This window comes from Myripristis murdjan, chromosome 4 (assembly GCF_902150065.1).
Source record: "Myripristis murdjan chromosome 4, fMyrMur1.1, whole genome shotgun sequence".
In the NCBI taxonomy this organism is placed as follows: Eukaryota; Metazoa; Chordata; class Actinopteri; order Holocentriformes; family Holocentridae; genus Myripristis; species Myripristis murdjan.
In genome coordinates, this window is record NC_043983.1 from 25,899,410 (window position 1) to 25,913,229 (window position 13,820).

Sequence of the window (13,820 nt, forward strand, 5' to 3'; positions counted from 1 at the left end):
TGTTCAAAATTGTGTATTTTTTCTGCACGATGAGTATGCCAGGCTGTCAATTTTATATTATCATGATAGTTTTTCAGTGGCTCTTGCTAACATTCATTTTATTTGCCTTAGGTCATTTGTAAGGCCTCAGGAATTTAAGAACCATGGCTATACTGTACTTAGCCTTAGCTCTCTGCATAGTCATGTTGGCTTTCAACCAAGAGCACAGCTAAAGCGCAATCAGCAGCAAGTAACTTCTGCCTAGTGGCTGAGGTCCAGTTAATACGCAAAGTGGTAACTGGGCAGCAGAATGTGCTCAGTCAGAGTTACTCAAACAAAATATTTACTGGAAGGCAATAAAATCCCCGCAAGCAATGACAATCTGCACCAATTAACAAAAACACTGCCACAGTTTACTGGATTGCATGCCTTTCCACCATGGTCATCAGCGCGCTCTGCATTTTGGACCCCGTTTTGAATATTTATAATGTTCATACTAATCTTTCCCATGAAGCATTTTAAAGCTCCACAATGGTTCTTCTCAGTGGTGAAAAACAGGAGCACATACAATGCAAATCCCACCTGAAATTGCTTCCAAATCCTAATAGGCAAGGGAGCCGGGAAATGGGAAATGAGAGTGAAATTGGCTTCCTGTTGATGTAAATGTTTATGATTGGCCCTTGACACGCATTATTTCCCTGAAAATATTTTGCTGCATATGGAGTGTTTATCTGTGCGCCCTAAAGTGTCTTAATGGGAGCAAAATGACTGCGAGGCAAGGAAGAGGAGAAAAGGATGCAGTGGGGCTCCATTAGCAAGTAAAGAAAAACAGAATTCACATGCAGTTTCCATATGATCCACAGCCACTCATTCTACATGGATATGAATAACTCATTGCCAAGACCTAAGGCAGTAACCTAATATATGGTATTAATCACTGCTCCCTCAACAAAGTCACGGAGGCTGACTGAAGGGCTCAGTGAGGAACTTGGACAGGGATATTCTGATATTATATAGTAAATTCATGTGTTTTGTTTAACAGTTGGACCATGCAAATGACATCCTGTTTAGAAAAAACAATAGGAAAAAAATTAATATGATAGTATGTATACATCTTATTCTGTTTATTGCTTATTTGTGGGTTGTTTCTGTGGTAATATTCAGAGTATTTTGTTAACCTCTGGGCTTTACTGATGATCCCGATCCGATTGTGAAAGACGACTCACCCTGAGCATGACCTTAACCGGAATATATCTGCATTATCTGGGACACTGATGCACCTATAAGTCCTCACCGGGGAGCACATCCACAATGATATCATGAATCAGACTGGGCCAGGCAAAGGGGTGATTGGTGGGCTAAAGTCAGCCAGTGAGTCTGCTGGGAAGGAAATGGTATGTGTGTATGTGTGTGTGTGTGTGTGTGTGTGTGTGTGAGGCCAAGAGTGCTACAGCCACTGATGAAGAGGGTATTTTGGGATGATGACTTCATGACTGCAGCTTGGCAATGACAGCGACAGAGGGATGACTGTTGTTATGAGCATGTCTGGATGATGAAATCCATCCGGTCAATGTACATTCTCATCCTTAGGAGGCCTAAACATTGGCTGGAGACTATACACACCCACAGACACACACACACACACACACACACAGACACACAGACACACACACACACACACACACACACACACACTCACACTCATTTGTAAATAGAGGATATCTGCCTTGCAACCATACTGTTTCAGAAATCAGTCATACAGTAACTATCATGGTTTAATATCAGTGGTATAATATACTAGAAATAAATTTAATCCTACAAACTGATCTCAATAGAATAATCAGCTCTCAAGGCTAATATTCTATAGCAACCAAATATAGTGGTTCCTGAGTTTCCTCACTCCATGAGGTAACCCAGTGGAGCTGCAGCGTTAATGGGCACACAGTGTCTCTGTCCGAGGGTGTACAGACAAGAGACCCTTGCTGACATAAGACCTGCATCCACATCCAAAACAAGCACTTTGTATTCATTAAAACAGCATTCATAAGATCTCACTACACCCACAAAGAGAACATTAACTAATTACAAATCCAGGGTCGTTAAAAATCCTTTAAAACAGGAGCTAATTGCTGGAAGAGGGGGTGACGTAAGCTGTAATTGGAAAGCGAGGAGTCAGTCATTAAGTCTTGCCAACCACCACTCCTCATTCCAGTAGCTAATTACTGGGGCGCTCGAACAAGCTGGAATCTTAATGAGGCAACACTGCCTTGCCATTACATATAATTGATTAACGAGTGTTTAACCAGGAGAAATATGTTTTACTATTTCTTATGTGGAATTAGCTTACAAAACAGCAAGTCGCCTTCACCTTTTCTAAAGTACTTTAGGAGTACTTGAGAAAGTGCAAGCACTCTTCATTAGGGAATTTTGTGTGATGGACAGGCTTGAAATTCTCCTGTGATGCACCAAGTAACTCTAACTTGTTGACTCAGTTTACCCCTGGACCAGTAGGGGGCGATATCAGATTAGGAGGCAACTGATCATTTCTGCCAGAGAGGGGCTTGTCAAGGCCAAAGGCGTATATTGCTTGTTGTGTCTACTTATGTGCTTAGATACATGTGTGTCTGTGAATGTGTCAGTGTGTGTTTGTATGCATACAAGCTGATTATACTATTTAAATACAGCTGAATGTACCTCCACAGCATTTTAGTCCCATGTGCAGTCAGAAAGTTCCCATACAATCGTCTACACTGATGGGTGGACATTTTCTGGATAATTCCACCAGAGGGATGGGCCGAGATTTATTACCGTCTCCATGAAAACGACCAATCTGTCTCTGTCAGGGTGCAAACTGCCTCTCCTTTATGTCGAGTCGTTTTGCATCCCCTGGGGTTTCTTTAAGGTCTATCATCGTGATGAAGCTTTATTGATTCAGAAGCCCTTTATGCGGTAATGAGCTCAGGCTGTTTAATCGAAGGACAATAGCTTTGTAATAGAGGTTGGAGTGTGAGCGCCGGGGGCAATCCCCACAGATTATCTGAGAATATGAATTAATGAGGGAAGATTAAGGTGGCAGGTGGTTTCTATGTGCTGGCAGTGGGAAGCAGCTATCAAACTGCAGTGGAGGAATCTGCTCTGAATCAACACGCGTGGTGCCCTGTCTTGCAGTGTTATGCGTGCTGAATACCTTGCAGAACAGGGAGTAGCTCGCACCAAAAGGATCAAGCCAAAAAATCAACAAGGGAATAAAAGAAAAACAAATCTGCTGTGTCAATGTCAAAAAAAAAAAAAAAAAAAAAAATAGAGGTTAAATTAGGGAAACTACTGGAGCAGCATGGCCACGTATTCACCTACCTAAAACTCACACATGCACACACACACACTACATACATGCATGTACACAGATTCCATACTTTGAGGGCTTTTTGAGCTGGTTCGCTGGAGCCGATGACGATGAGGCCCGGTCCCCCCATGCTGCAGAAGCTCTTCAGGTGCAGCCCCTCCAGCACGGGGACGGTCGACACGGCGTAGTCCTGCAAATCACAAACCACCACTGGGTGATACAGCTCTCACAGGATGGGTCCCAACAATAAAACTGATCGATTTCAATTAGCGGGACTACTCTCCGGGGCCAAACCGCGGAGCATCGAGGTGAAGCACTTTGAGTTTATTTGTGGTGCCAGGAGTCTGGCTCTCCACCTGCTGTCATATTGTTTCCTTTCTCAGCAGTAATTCGTAGTGATTCTCTACTGGGTTTGCACTGCAAGCCAAACTCAATATATAGCCAAAATGTCACAACCCAATATATTAGCTAGAAAAACACCCCCCTACAGTTACCCATGTTGCACTTTGTCCGCGACTGTCAGAATGTTTCAAGGGCCATTTGATCTGCTTGGGCAACATTGCTGTACAGTTCCATTTAATGTGAAGGAATTGCCACAATATGTGCATTAATCAAATTCAAAGTAACATTGTGGTGGTTTGTGCAGTGTCTTTTCACCAGGAGTAAAGTGGCTTTTAAAAAAAGTGAGTTGACAGCCCAGGAGCAGAAACAGCAGGAGTGTTTGGGAGATGAGGTCACTGAGCCCCAGGCCACATGGTGTGATTAGAGACCAAAGTGTCGGCCTTTCTCTGGCTGTATCTTCACATGCCAGACTTTGTCATTACAAGTATAACAACTAGACATGTGCTGCCGGTGAATAACAGCTGGGTAGCAAGCAAAGCTGGGTTTGCAGCAAATCTGGGGGGAAAATGAAAAACACTTTTGGAATTATTGCATTTACAAATTAAAATCTGGCCTGATGGGGACCCTACAGCAGGCATTTTAAAGTGTGGCCCACGGAAACATTTCTGGTGGCCCACAAAGAGTTAAGGTGACATGATGAGATGCACGTATTATATTTGGTCCAGTTCCATTACAGTTTTAAACCAACCATACGTCACACAGTGCTTTGCTTTTAAAAATGGTAAAACTGCGCCCCCTGGGCTAAGCTGTTATTAAGAATGGTTGCAGGGCAACTAGGCACCTTGCAAGTTGCGTGTGACTCGTGAGACGCTGGCGAGACACATGACATCATCGCTGCAGGTATGTTGGCCGCTTAGCGAGATGGAGGAGCCGGGGCCATCGTGCAAAAAACATTTTGTCGGTGAGGAGAAAAGGAAGTTTCAGGAGAAATGGAGCAACACTTACTTCGTTGTCCAACAAAGTGCCTAATCTGCAAACCGGCGAATGCAATGTGCAACATAAAATGGCATTATAATACCAATCATAAAATGTACGACAAGTTCATGGGTGTCATTAACTTCATCAAACATTACTGGCTGCAAACCATTTCAAAAGCATAAATTGCAGACGTGTACAAATGAACAAATGGGATTTTTTTCTCTTCCAGAAAACACAACATACAGTGTAGAATAGACTATTAAAAAAAAATACTGTGTTCTGTTTTTTTCTTGGGCATCCCTTAATCCAGTGTTGGGTTGCTAAACTGGCCCTCAGTCTTCAAAGCTTCGAGAGCCTCTGCACTAGAGCAGAGGTCATGGTGTCACCAGCACCAATAGAGTTCTTCCTCTAGAGTTAGGGTCCTAAACGAACGTGCACAGCAAATTTGAAAAAAGTCAAACAAAAGGTATTTGAGTGGTCGCGTTCACAGCTGGGGTCTGCAGTGGTAGATGCAGCAGAAATGCCAGCAGTCAGAGGGAATCAATAATATCCTTGACACTGTTTTAGTGATATTAAAAAAAGAACAAATACAGAACAACGTGTTTCTATAGCAGTTACTGTTATTAATCTAACTTCTGCTGTTAATTATAGCTTTATTAAACATCTGTAAATGGCAGCTGATACAAGCCTCCTACGATAATAAAATCTCTGACCCAGCTGCCATGTTGTGAGTAAAACCGGGAAGCAGTCATTTGTGACAGCCACAGGAACAGCCAAATAGTCCAAAGGCTACAGGAAAAGATCCTTCTTCCAAAAAGATATATTCGTCTGCAGCCTTTGGTATTTGGATTGATTGCTTCATATAACTGCTGTCAGTTGAAAAACTCCTCCTTTGCAGGAATTAAAGTCCATAATTTCGGCGTGGCACACCCTGGAAACATCATCCGAACCCCGTATTTGTTGGAAGTTTTGATTTACTGGATTGCAGCGTTTCCAACTCTCAAGCTGATTGACTAAGCTTTTGATATAAGGACTCACAGCGTGCAACAGCTTAACATAAGTCTATATTTTGAGATTTGCTGACTCGGAGACAAGTGCTGTTGAAGACTGTAAACTTTGAAGCAAAACTGTACAGCATTTTGAGTTACGGTGTGATATGAGATTTAAGCTTGCTTTCCATACACATTTCTTCCTGAATCTATGTGAATAGATTTATAAGGCCATATAACTTCTGGATTCTGGACTTTAGAAAATAATTCTCCTTTTCCGCATGACAACCATGTGTTTTTTTAATCATACAATGTACTCTGAGTGGGTTTTATAGCACCAAAATTCATACACCCCTGTGTATGTACATTTTCAATTTCAGTAAGTATATGCTATAAATTTGTGAGCTTTACACACAACACCAACAATGCCCTTCAGCTGAACATTTGCAATGTGTCTTAGCCTCAACTAGACGCAAAGACACATCACCAGTGAGTGCCGTGTTTCAGAGCTTGTTCACTCAACAGAAAAACACACACATTCAAGACAGAGTAAATATCCACCCGCGCAAAACTGAAACTTGACAGTCTATCACATTCGAAACATAACTCCACTCATCCCTGATGGGTTTTTTTGGGGTCTGAACCCTTTTCTCGGAGTCAATTTTGAAAGTGCATAGAGCCCATGGAATGATGAAATCTGAACTGTCTTTATGCCTTCAAAGTGAAAAGGAAGTTTTGCAGCCTTAAGTCAGAGGAGATAACACACCCTCCTTTCCCCATGTTTATCAGGATGAATCCCCAATGTGCAATGAAAGAGAGAGAGAGAGAGAGAGAGAGAGAGAGAGAGAGAGAGAGAGACTTGCTTTGTCATCTTCCTTTACTGCAACATCCTTTGTTTTTCCTTGAAATGCCTGAAATGTGATCCGAAAACATCGTGTTTACTAATCCTGTAATCGGTTAATTAGTTTGATTAATCAACACATAATTTTAGTCATTTGGCAGGTAAACAAGCTGAACATTTGCTGTTTACACCTTCATCAAAATTGCTAAGATGCTAAGATTTGCTTACTTTTATTTTTTATTGCTTTAAAATTGGCTGCTGGTCAGACTGAAGAAGTAATTTGAAGACATAATTTTGAGCTCTGCTTACTCCCCATTAGCATTTGTCATTATTTTTGACACACAAAACACAAAACAAACAAATCGACAGTGAAAATAATTATTAGCTGCAGTGCCTGAGTGTTGTTAAGGTACAAGCTGGTACAAATTTGGAGCCAAGGAATTATGGACCCCACATAAGCCTGTGAACAGACCATTTCCATCAACAGCTCAACTCTGACCTCTGTGAGGGCCACAATGAAAAGATCTTCACATCTGCAGTTAATTGCGGAGTGCTAAACAAAGCAGGCTATAAAATGATCCCTAATTTGATAAGAAGTGGAAAAAACAACAGCGACAGAGGAATCAAAAACGCGGAAAAAACAATAATGGCAGCTGAAGAGGTTTTTCCTTGTGTGATTTGCCAGAGACGCATCATTAAGCCCCAGCTTATCAAGGATAACGAAAAACACAGAGAGACGCAATAATGAGGATTTCAAATCAGATACAGACGGGAAGACGGAAGCACGGCAGAGGGGCTGTTCAGGTTGCTGCAATGAGGCGAACTTATGAGGACATGACCCCCCTACGAACCGGTGAGTCAGCGTCTTTGTCTGTTTTGTCCAGGTATCTGATGTAAAATCCCAAAAGCATACAGTCAATTATAAAGCTGCAACAAAAAACTTTTTTCACATTACAGTAAAAATCAATACATGAAATACGATACATTACACACAGGCCTAATCTCCCAATTTGCCTGAAACTGACTTTCCTGTGATGCTTCTGTGATGCACATTTGGGGCAAACAGATAGAACAGCAAAGTTGTGCTGTCAGACAAAAACACAAGAATCGCTCTCCATCTGAAAAAACAAAAGCCTTGAGATGTGACACAGACCTGTCTTGTACACCGCATGTTAGTCAGCTTCCTACTGAAGAAGCGACGCTGCTTGAAAATGAAGCTGCCCAGTCGTTGGGAAGGAGGTCAAGTTATGTCAAATTGAATATTGTAGCTTTAAAAATGTTTTACTAGTAGCAAAAAACAAGATGAAAGTATCCCACAGAGGATGGCAGCTTTCACTTGCAAGTTTAAGGATGTGATACTCCAAAATTTGCTTTGAATGCAGTTTCAAGCTCAAGATTTGTTGTTTACATCTGAACTGCTTCAAAGGATTTCTGTAAATTAGAGCTGTATTTTCATTTAAGGAGTCTGAAGGTTGTGAGGAGCTTCATTCCATAAGAACTGCACTTCAATAATTCATACAAGCAAGCCAATACTTAATACGCAGGCAGATTTAATTAAAATAGCACAAGATGGGAGAACATGTCCATGAAATAATTCACTGGAGAGGTGTTCAACTCTACAACCTCTAGAAGGTTCCTTTCCCAGGACACCTTTTTAATCAGTGTCATCAACGGCTTGGTTTCTCATGGTGTGCAGATGTTGTAGAGGTCTGAATCAATAGCTGATTAAAAATGCCCCCAAACCAGCTGAGGCTGGACCAGGGCACTGATGAGTAATTCCATAATTACCACTGGGAGTGTTTAAAGCTGCTTGATTAAGCGTTGAAACAATCCCAGTGTGCACTGCTCCAGCTCACCTTAAAGGCATCTGCCAAGATCTCCGCTCCTCTCTGATTGGTCCGTTTAGAAAGGCCCACAAAAAACTCTCGTCCTGGTGAAAGAACAAGACACTGTTGTTAGACTCGATCAGGGCTCCCTCTTCCCTACAGCTAAGAAATGCCAGCAAATTTTTAACCTCAGCCCTCCATAATAATAATAATAATAATAATAATAATAATACAGTAATATATTTCATTTGATAGATCTCAGATACTGTGCACATTAAGGCTGTGACACACCAAGCCAATGTTTGGCCATCGGTGAGCATCTGTGGCCCTAGTTTTTGCAGCGTGCCCCACAGTAGCACTGCTGGTACAAGCTGTACCCTTGTCTGTGGCTTTCAGGCCAACTGAACCTGCTGAATCAACGGTGGAGCCGGTTGCTGAGAGAGATTACTCTAATTGGCTAGTTAGTTTAGTGAGTCAGCGCATGAGAGGAGAAACTGAATTATTTTTCTCATTTCTTCCAGTTTCCATTTTTGACACTGACAAATACAGACCACTGCCACCTGCTGGTATGGAGAGTTATTTCCTCTCACGTAGGCGCTAAATGTACAGGCTAGTTGGTTGTTTGGTAAGTTGTTAGGTTCAAATGCAACTTTTTGGCCACGACACAGACGATGTGAGGTGACTGAACAGTTGGCCTGTGTTGCTGCTAGTTCTTTGATGTCAGTTTGGTGTGTCTGACTGAGCCTTAATACGTCCAGGTACTTCAGGGGTACAGCACTACTGATGCAACCAGGCTCTCTTGGAGGTCTCTTGATCCTGTTGGAAGATTCAGGCCACATCTGACCTTGTTTTATAATTAAAATGGGTCATTTTTCGTAGAAGTTTTCCTTGACTTTTTTTTTTTTTTTTTTATGTATGTGTGCATGTGATCTCGCTTGCAGGTCAAGTTCATGCACAAAATTAATAACAACTGTTCAGCAATGAACTCTGAGACATGAGTGACATGAGTCTCTCTTAATGCACATTGGTATCACAAAAATATTCATTCATTCTTGAGTCATTTGACAGCAGTTACAGCCAAATGGAAAAGTAAGCAAGGCTGACACTTTGATAAGCTTACCAAAATGCACTATAGATGGTGACTGCATGGGAATTAACTAATGTAAGCTAGAACAGAAACTGAAATCTGCACAAAATCTGCTGGCAGTGAAATAGAATTTGCTAAGTGGTACAAATTAACCTATAACTACAAAATGCAAATCAAATTACTGCAAGGTTGAGGAGCCAACACAACTGCCCAGTGGCCAAGCTCTGGCTGACTAAGGCTCTGAATGGAATAACAAGTTGTTTAACAATGGCAATGTGGTGCAAGCCTGGCTACAGCTGGAAACAGCACTGACCGCAGTGTGTACTTTATGCATGGCTGTGAGACAGGCCAGCTGTGGTCAGTATGGCGGAGGAGAGACAGAAAGATCCCTGAATGCCTGGCTAACCTGCTGCAGCACACTGAATCTGGGGATGGGGGTCCGAGTGTAGCTGCTGAGCCTTTACAAAATGAGCCGTTAGCCAAGGCCCTGCCAACAGGAAATGTTTCTAGCCCTGCCATGTGAAACCTATTTCAGCTGGAAGGAACGAGAATACAGAGCCAGCGTCTAGAAACCCAATTAAGTGTACTACTGCTTTTTTTTTTTTAGCAGTGTAGAAGACAGTGACCCACATTTCAGCTCACCACACAACTGTAACAGAATGTACAGAAAATCTAATAAAGACCACCATGCTTCTGTCTCTCTGCTCTCATCAATTTTATTACTCCATGCCAGAGAAATAATAGAGGGCTATTACAATCCAGCGGTGAGCGCTTGGATTTCTGCTGATCATGATTGCAATCATGTAATACAGTCGACACTGTTTTTTCTACAAATTATTTTGGGGAAAAATTCTGCTTAGTGTGCAGAGGCACTGGGTCACCAGGGCCGCTCAGAGGAACGCTGTTTGAAGGATCCCGGGCATTGACTAGGAGAGAGACAATATATACGTATGTAATTGGGACGTAACTAGCAGAGCAGTGTGCTTGCTGGGTGAACTGTCCATATCCTGTGGCTGCAGTGGCTCCTGCAATGTTGCCTCATCTCTGTCCTGTGCTTCTATTCACTTGTGTGCCATTTAAAAAAGAAAGAAAAGAAAAGCAAACAATGTAGGGTGGTATTATCCTTCGATGTTTTTGTGTTACTCATTCTGACAAATCTTAAAACATATTCAATAAAATTCATCATGGTGTTTTAGTAAAGACCCACAGTGGAAAAGACATCAGAAGACTTGCTATTGTCATGTAATTGGTAGAATGGTACAATATGAATTGGTGCCCATCACATTTTTTATAATCTACATTTATTTTTCACGTAAATGTAGTCACTTTTTATTTATTTATTTGCCTTACATAATTCAGAATTCACATTTTAAATCAAAAACTTAGGAATGATAGGCCTTTAGGAAGGATTACTACTGGATTTCTTTTATAAGTCATCCATGTGGAGATGGCAGAAATATGGAATATCGGTGTAAAAGTAGGACCTGTTCAGGGAAATCCGGTGCAGTGTGACTAATGGAAGGGGATACCTGTAAAAAGGACATCTCCTCCATCCAGTGTGGCAGTCTCATCAGTCATTTCCACGATGTTTAGATCCAGCTCCTTTAGCGCACATTTCATTGCCTCCGTCTGGAACAACCACATGGACGCACAAACACGCAGACACACACGGGACTACAGTTAAAACATCTGCTGATAACAAACAAGTGATTACATTCTGATGCAGAACAGTAAACCACACAATCAAGTGCACGGAGTCATCATCATTTCCTATCTCCAAGAATATAATACGGTCAACCTCCAATCAAACATCTGCAAAGAAGATGAGGAGAATCAGACCGAAGATCTCCTGTGATTACAGCGAGTTTCTGGAAATAAAACAACTGAGAGACACACTATCTGGCAGAGCCTTGGTTCCAGAGAGCATGCGCAATGCAACAAAACATTTTCTCTCCTACAGGTCACGATGATATAATTTCAGTGAACCATGAGTTGATGTCATCCTGGAGGAAGTACGCTAAACTTTCACAAGGCTCCGGTTCTGGAAAAGACAATATAGGAAAGGACCAAAACATTCCCTAAAAAAGAGCTCTTAAAAACAAACAATAAAACTCTTTTTTAAAAAAAATGCATTTCCCTGTCCTCAGCCTCTAGGTCAAATATCATTCATATATTCAGAATGTGCTTTATAATGAGGAAAGGGTGATTTTAGGGGCGGTTTGGATGGATTCACCCTGGCACTATTAGCATATATTATGCAATGCATCCCTGATGTGGAAAAAAAAAAACAAAAAAAAAAAAAACAGGGGAATCCATAATTGACCTGCATACTAACTCTGCTGAAGTTGAAACTTGAGCAAAGAGGAGGTCTGTTTTGGCTGAGTAGTGCCTGCTGTGCTCTGCTCTCTGACCGCCCAGTGTGATTTTACTGTCCTGTTTTTGGGGTTCCTCAGGGAGCAGTTTTCAAGGCCAGTCATGTTAGTGAGAGCATCAGTGTTTCCACAAGCGCTATCTTACTATGACCTCAGCCTGCCTGCTGTGCTGCTGGCAAACAGAAAGCTTCTGCTTCTCCTCAGTCTCCTCTGTCCAAACCATGAGGTCATCCAGGTAGACTGCCATACACTTATTAGATAACACAGTAGAGGCCTCAATACACACGCAAATATCTATATGCACACACATAGACAAACATGGATGCATCCTCATGTAGGTTACACACACAGAAATGCATGCAAACACACACATGCATTGGACCTTGATTTAAAAGTACAATAACAGCGACATGACAGGCCCTAAAACCTTTGCTTAACAGAGGCTGTTTATTAGTATGGCTCTTTGCTTGGGTGAACTTTTCATAGATGGCCTTTTGAAGCTATGTCTCCTAAATACAACAGCACATGTCTGAATTATTCAGCTACTGAGCCGTCGCCAACAAGTGAGGAATTCTCCCTCCTCCATATTTCATCTTCACTATACACCCTCGTAGGACTGGGCAATATATTGATATTGTATTGACCTATCATAGTGATGTTAGACCAGATACCATCTGTCATTTTAGATATCATATGACTGAGATATGGCATTAATGTTGTCTTTTCCTGGTTGTAAAGGCTGCATCACAGTATGGGCAGTATCATCACAATATCGACATTGAAGTATTTGGTCAGAAATATTGTAATATTTGATTCTGTCCATATTCTTCAGCCCTACTTGTCCTTCTGCTTTAGACAACCAGGAGGAACACAGTGTCCTTCCAACTGAGTGGATTCACAAAATCATTAGTGCTTCCCCAAAACTGTAATAGCAGCAGTATGCAGCACATTAAGCATAGGTTACAGTTAATCCCTTGCATGTTTTTGTCTGTGTAAAGCACTCCATAGCCAAACAAGCTCTGGTTTTCATTTAGTTAGGTATCTAGGTATTTTGAGCGACTACTTTGAGTCAAGTTTTGAGGAAGTAAACAACTCAGTGGGTTGACATGGACCTCACGCTCCTGACATTTGTTAAAATCACACGTCATGCTCTCTTTGTGTTACATAGTTTTGGGGTCTGAATTATATGAAAGCAGTTTGGGTGGTCTCAGCCAGAAAAGGTCTGCACCCATCACCGGTACCTCATGTGCCCACATTTTGTTTTGTTTGTGAGGACTGTCTACATGTCTGTACTCATCAGGGAGGCAAGTGACTAGATTTAGGGATACAGGTTCTGCTCCAGCCACTTATTATGACCATTTATGAGCTTTAAAACACACAAATAGTAGCTACTGTGGTTTGCCTTTCATGGATAGTAATCAATTATATTCTTTATGCATAGCCTACTTTAAATTCATTCAAAAGCCAAGAACTTGCATTTAATACATATTTGTTCTGTCTTGTGTTTAAAGAGGTTGCAAACAAACTGTATGCAAAAGAGGCAACTATTCACCTTTGCCTATTGGACCACCCGGAGTACTACATTATGGATTGTTTAATAACCCAGGGCAGCCTCTCCACTATCTTTATCAACTTCCGCTTACTCCCCTCTCCCTCCTTCTGTGGCACACTGGAGCCTCTACGATCACAGCTGCCGTCTCCCCAGGAATCTGCCAGAGTGCATGGACTAGCCCTTTACCTCAGCTCGCAGGCATTTCCTCTGACATCACTGGAGGTGATGTGACCAAAGGGTGCTAGGGGCCTCCCAAGTGAAATGTAATGGCCTCTATACATAGACAACAGTAAAGAGACGGGTTATGCAGTGTGTGTGTGTGTGTGTGTGTGTGTGTGTGTGTACAGCACATCATTTTGGCTCTCTTTCCACATGGATGCAGAAATTGTTGCGGCTCATGTGTTTGCATGGCATGGATGGATGATTTACTCCAGATGGAAAATACAATGTGTGCAGAAACCCAGAAGTGTGATGTGCAGCCAAAGAATAGGAATGAACAGAACAAGCGTCT

General features: G+C 41.9%; 1 protein-coding gene across 2 annotated transcripts in view; it reads right to left on the bottom strand.

The window, feature by feature from the left end:
• The window catches only part of ddah1 (dimethylarginine dimethylaminohydrolase 1), a 68,346-nt gene that overhangs the window by 7,588 nt on the left and 46,938 nt on the right, over nt 1-13,820 (bottom strand). For both annotated transcript variants that reach the window (XM_030050340.1, XM_030050339.1), the window contains exons 2-4: nt 10,915-11,014; nt 8,329-8,402; nt 3,393-3,512 (exon numbers count right to left, since the gene is read on the bottom strand). In XM_030050340.1, coding sequence (XP_029906200.1) covers nt 3,393-3,512; nt 8,329-8,402; nt 10,915-11,005 — 285 coding nt within the window. In that variant the 5' untranslated portion in view covers nt 11,006-11,014. The remainder of the gene's footprint in view (nt 1-3,392; nt 3,513-8,328; nt 8,403-10,914; nt 11,015-13,820) is intronic.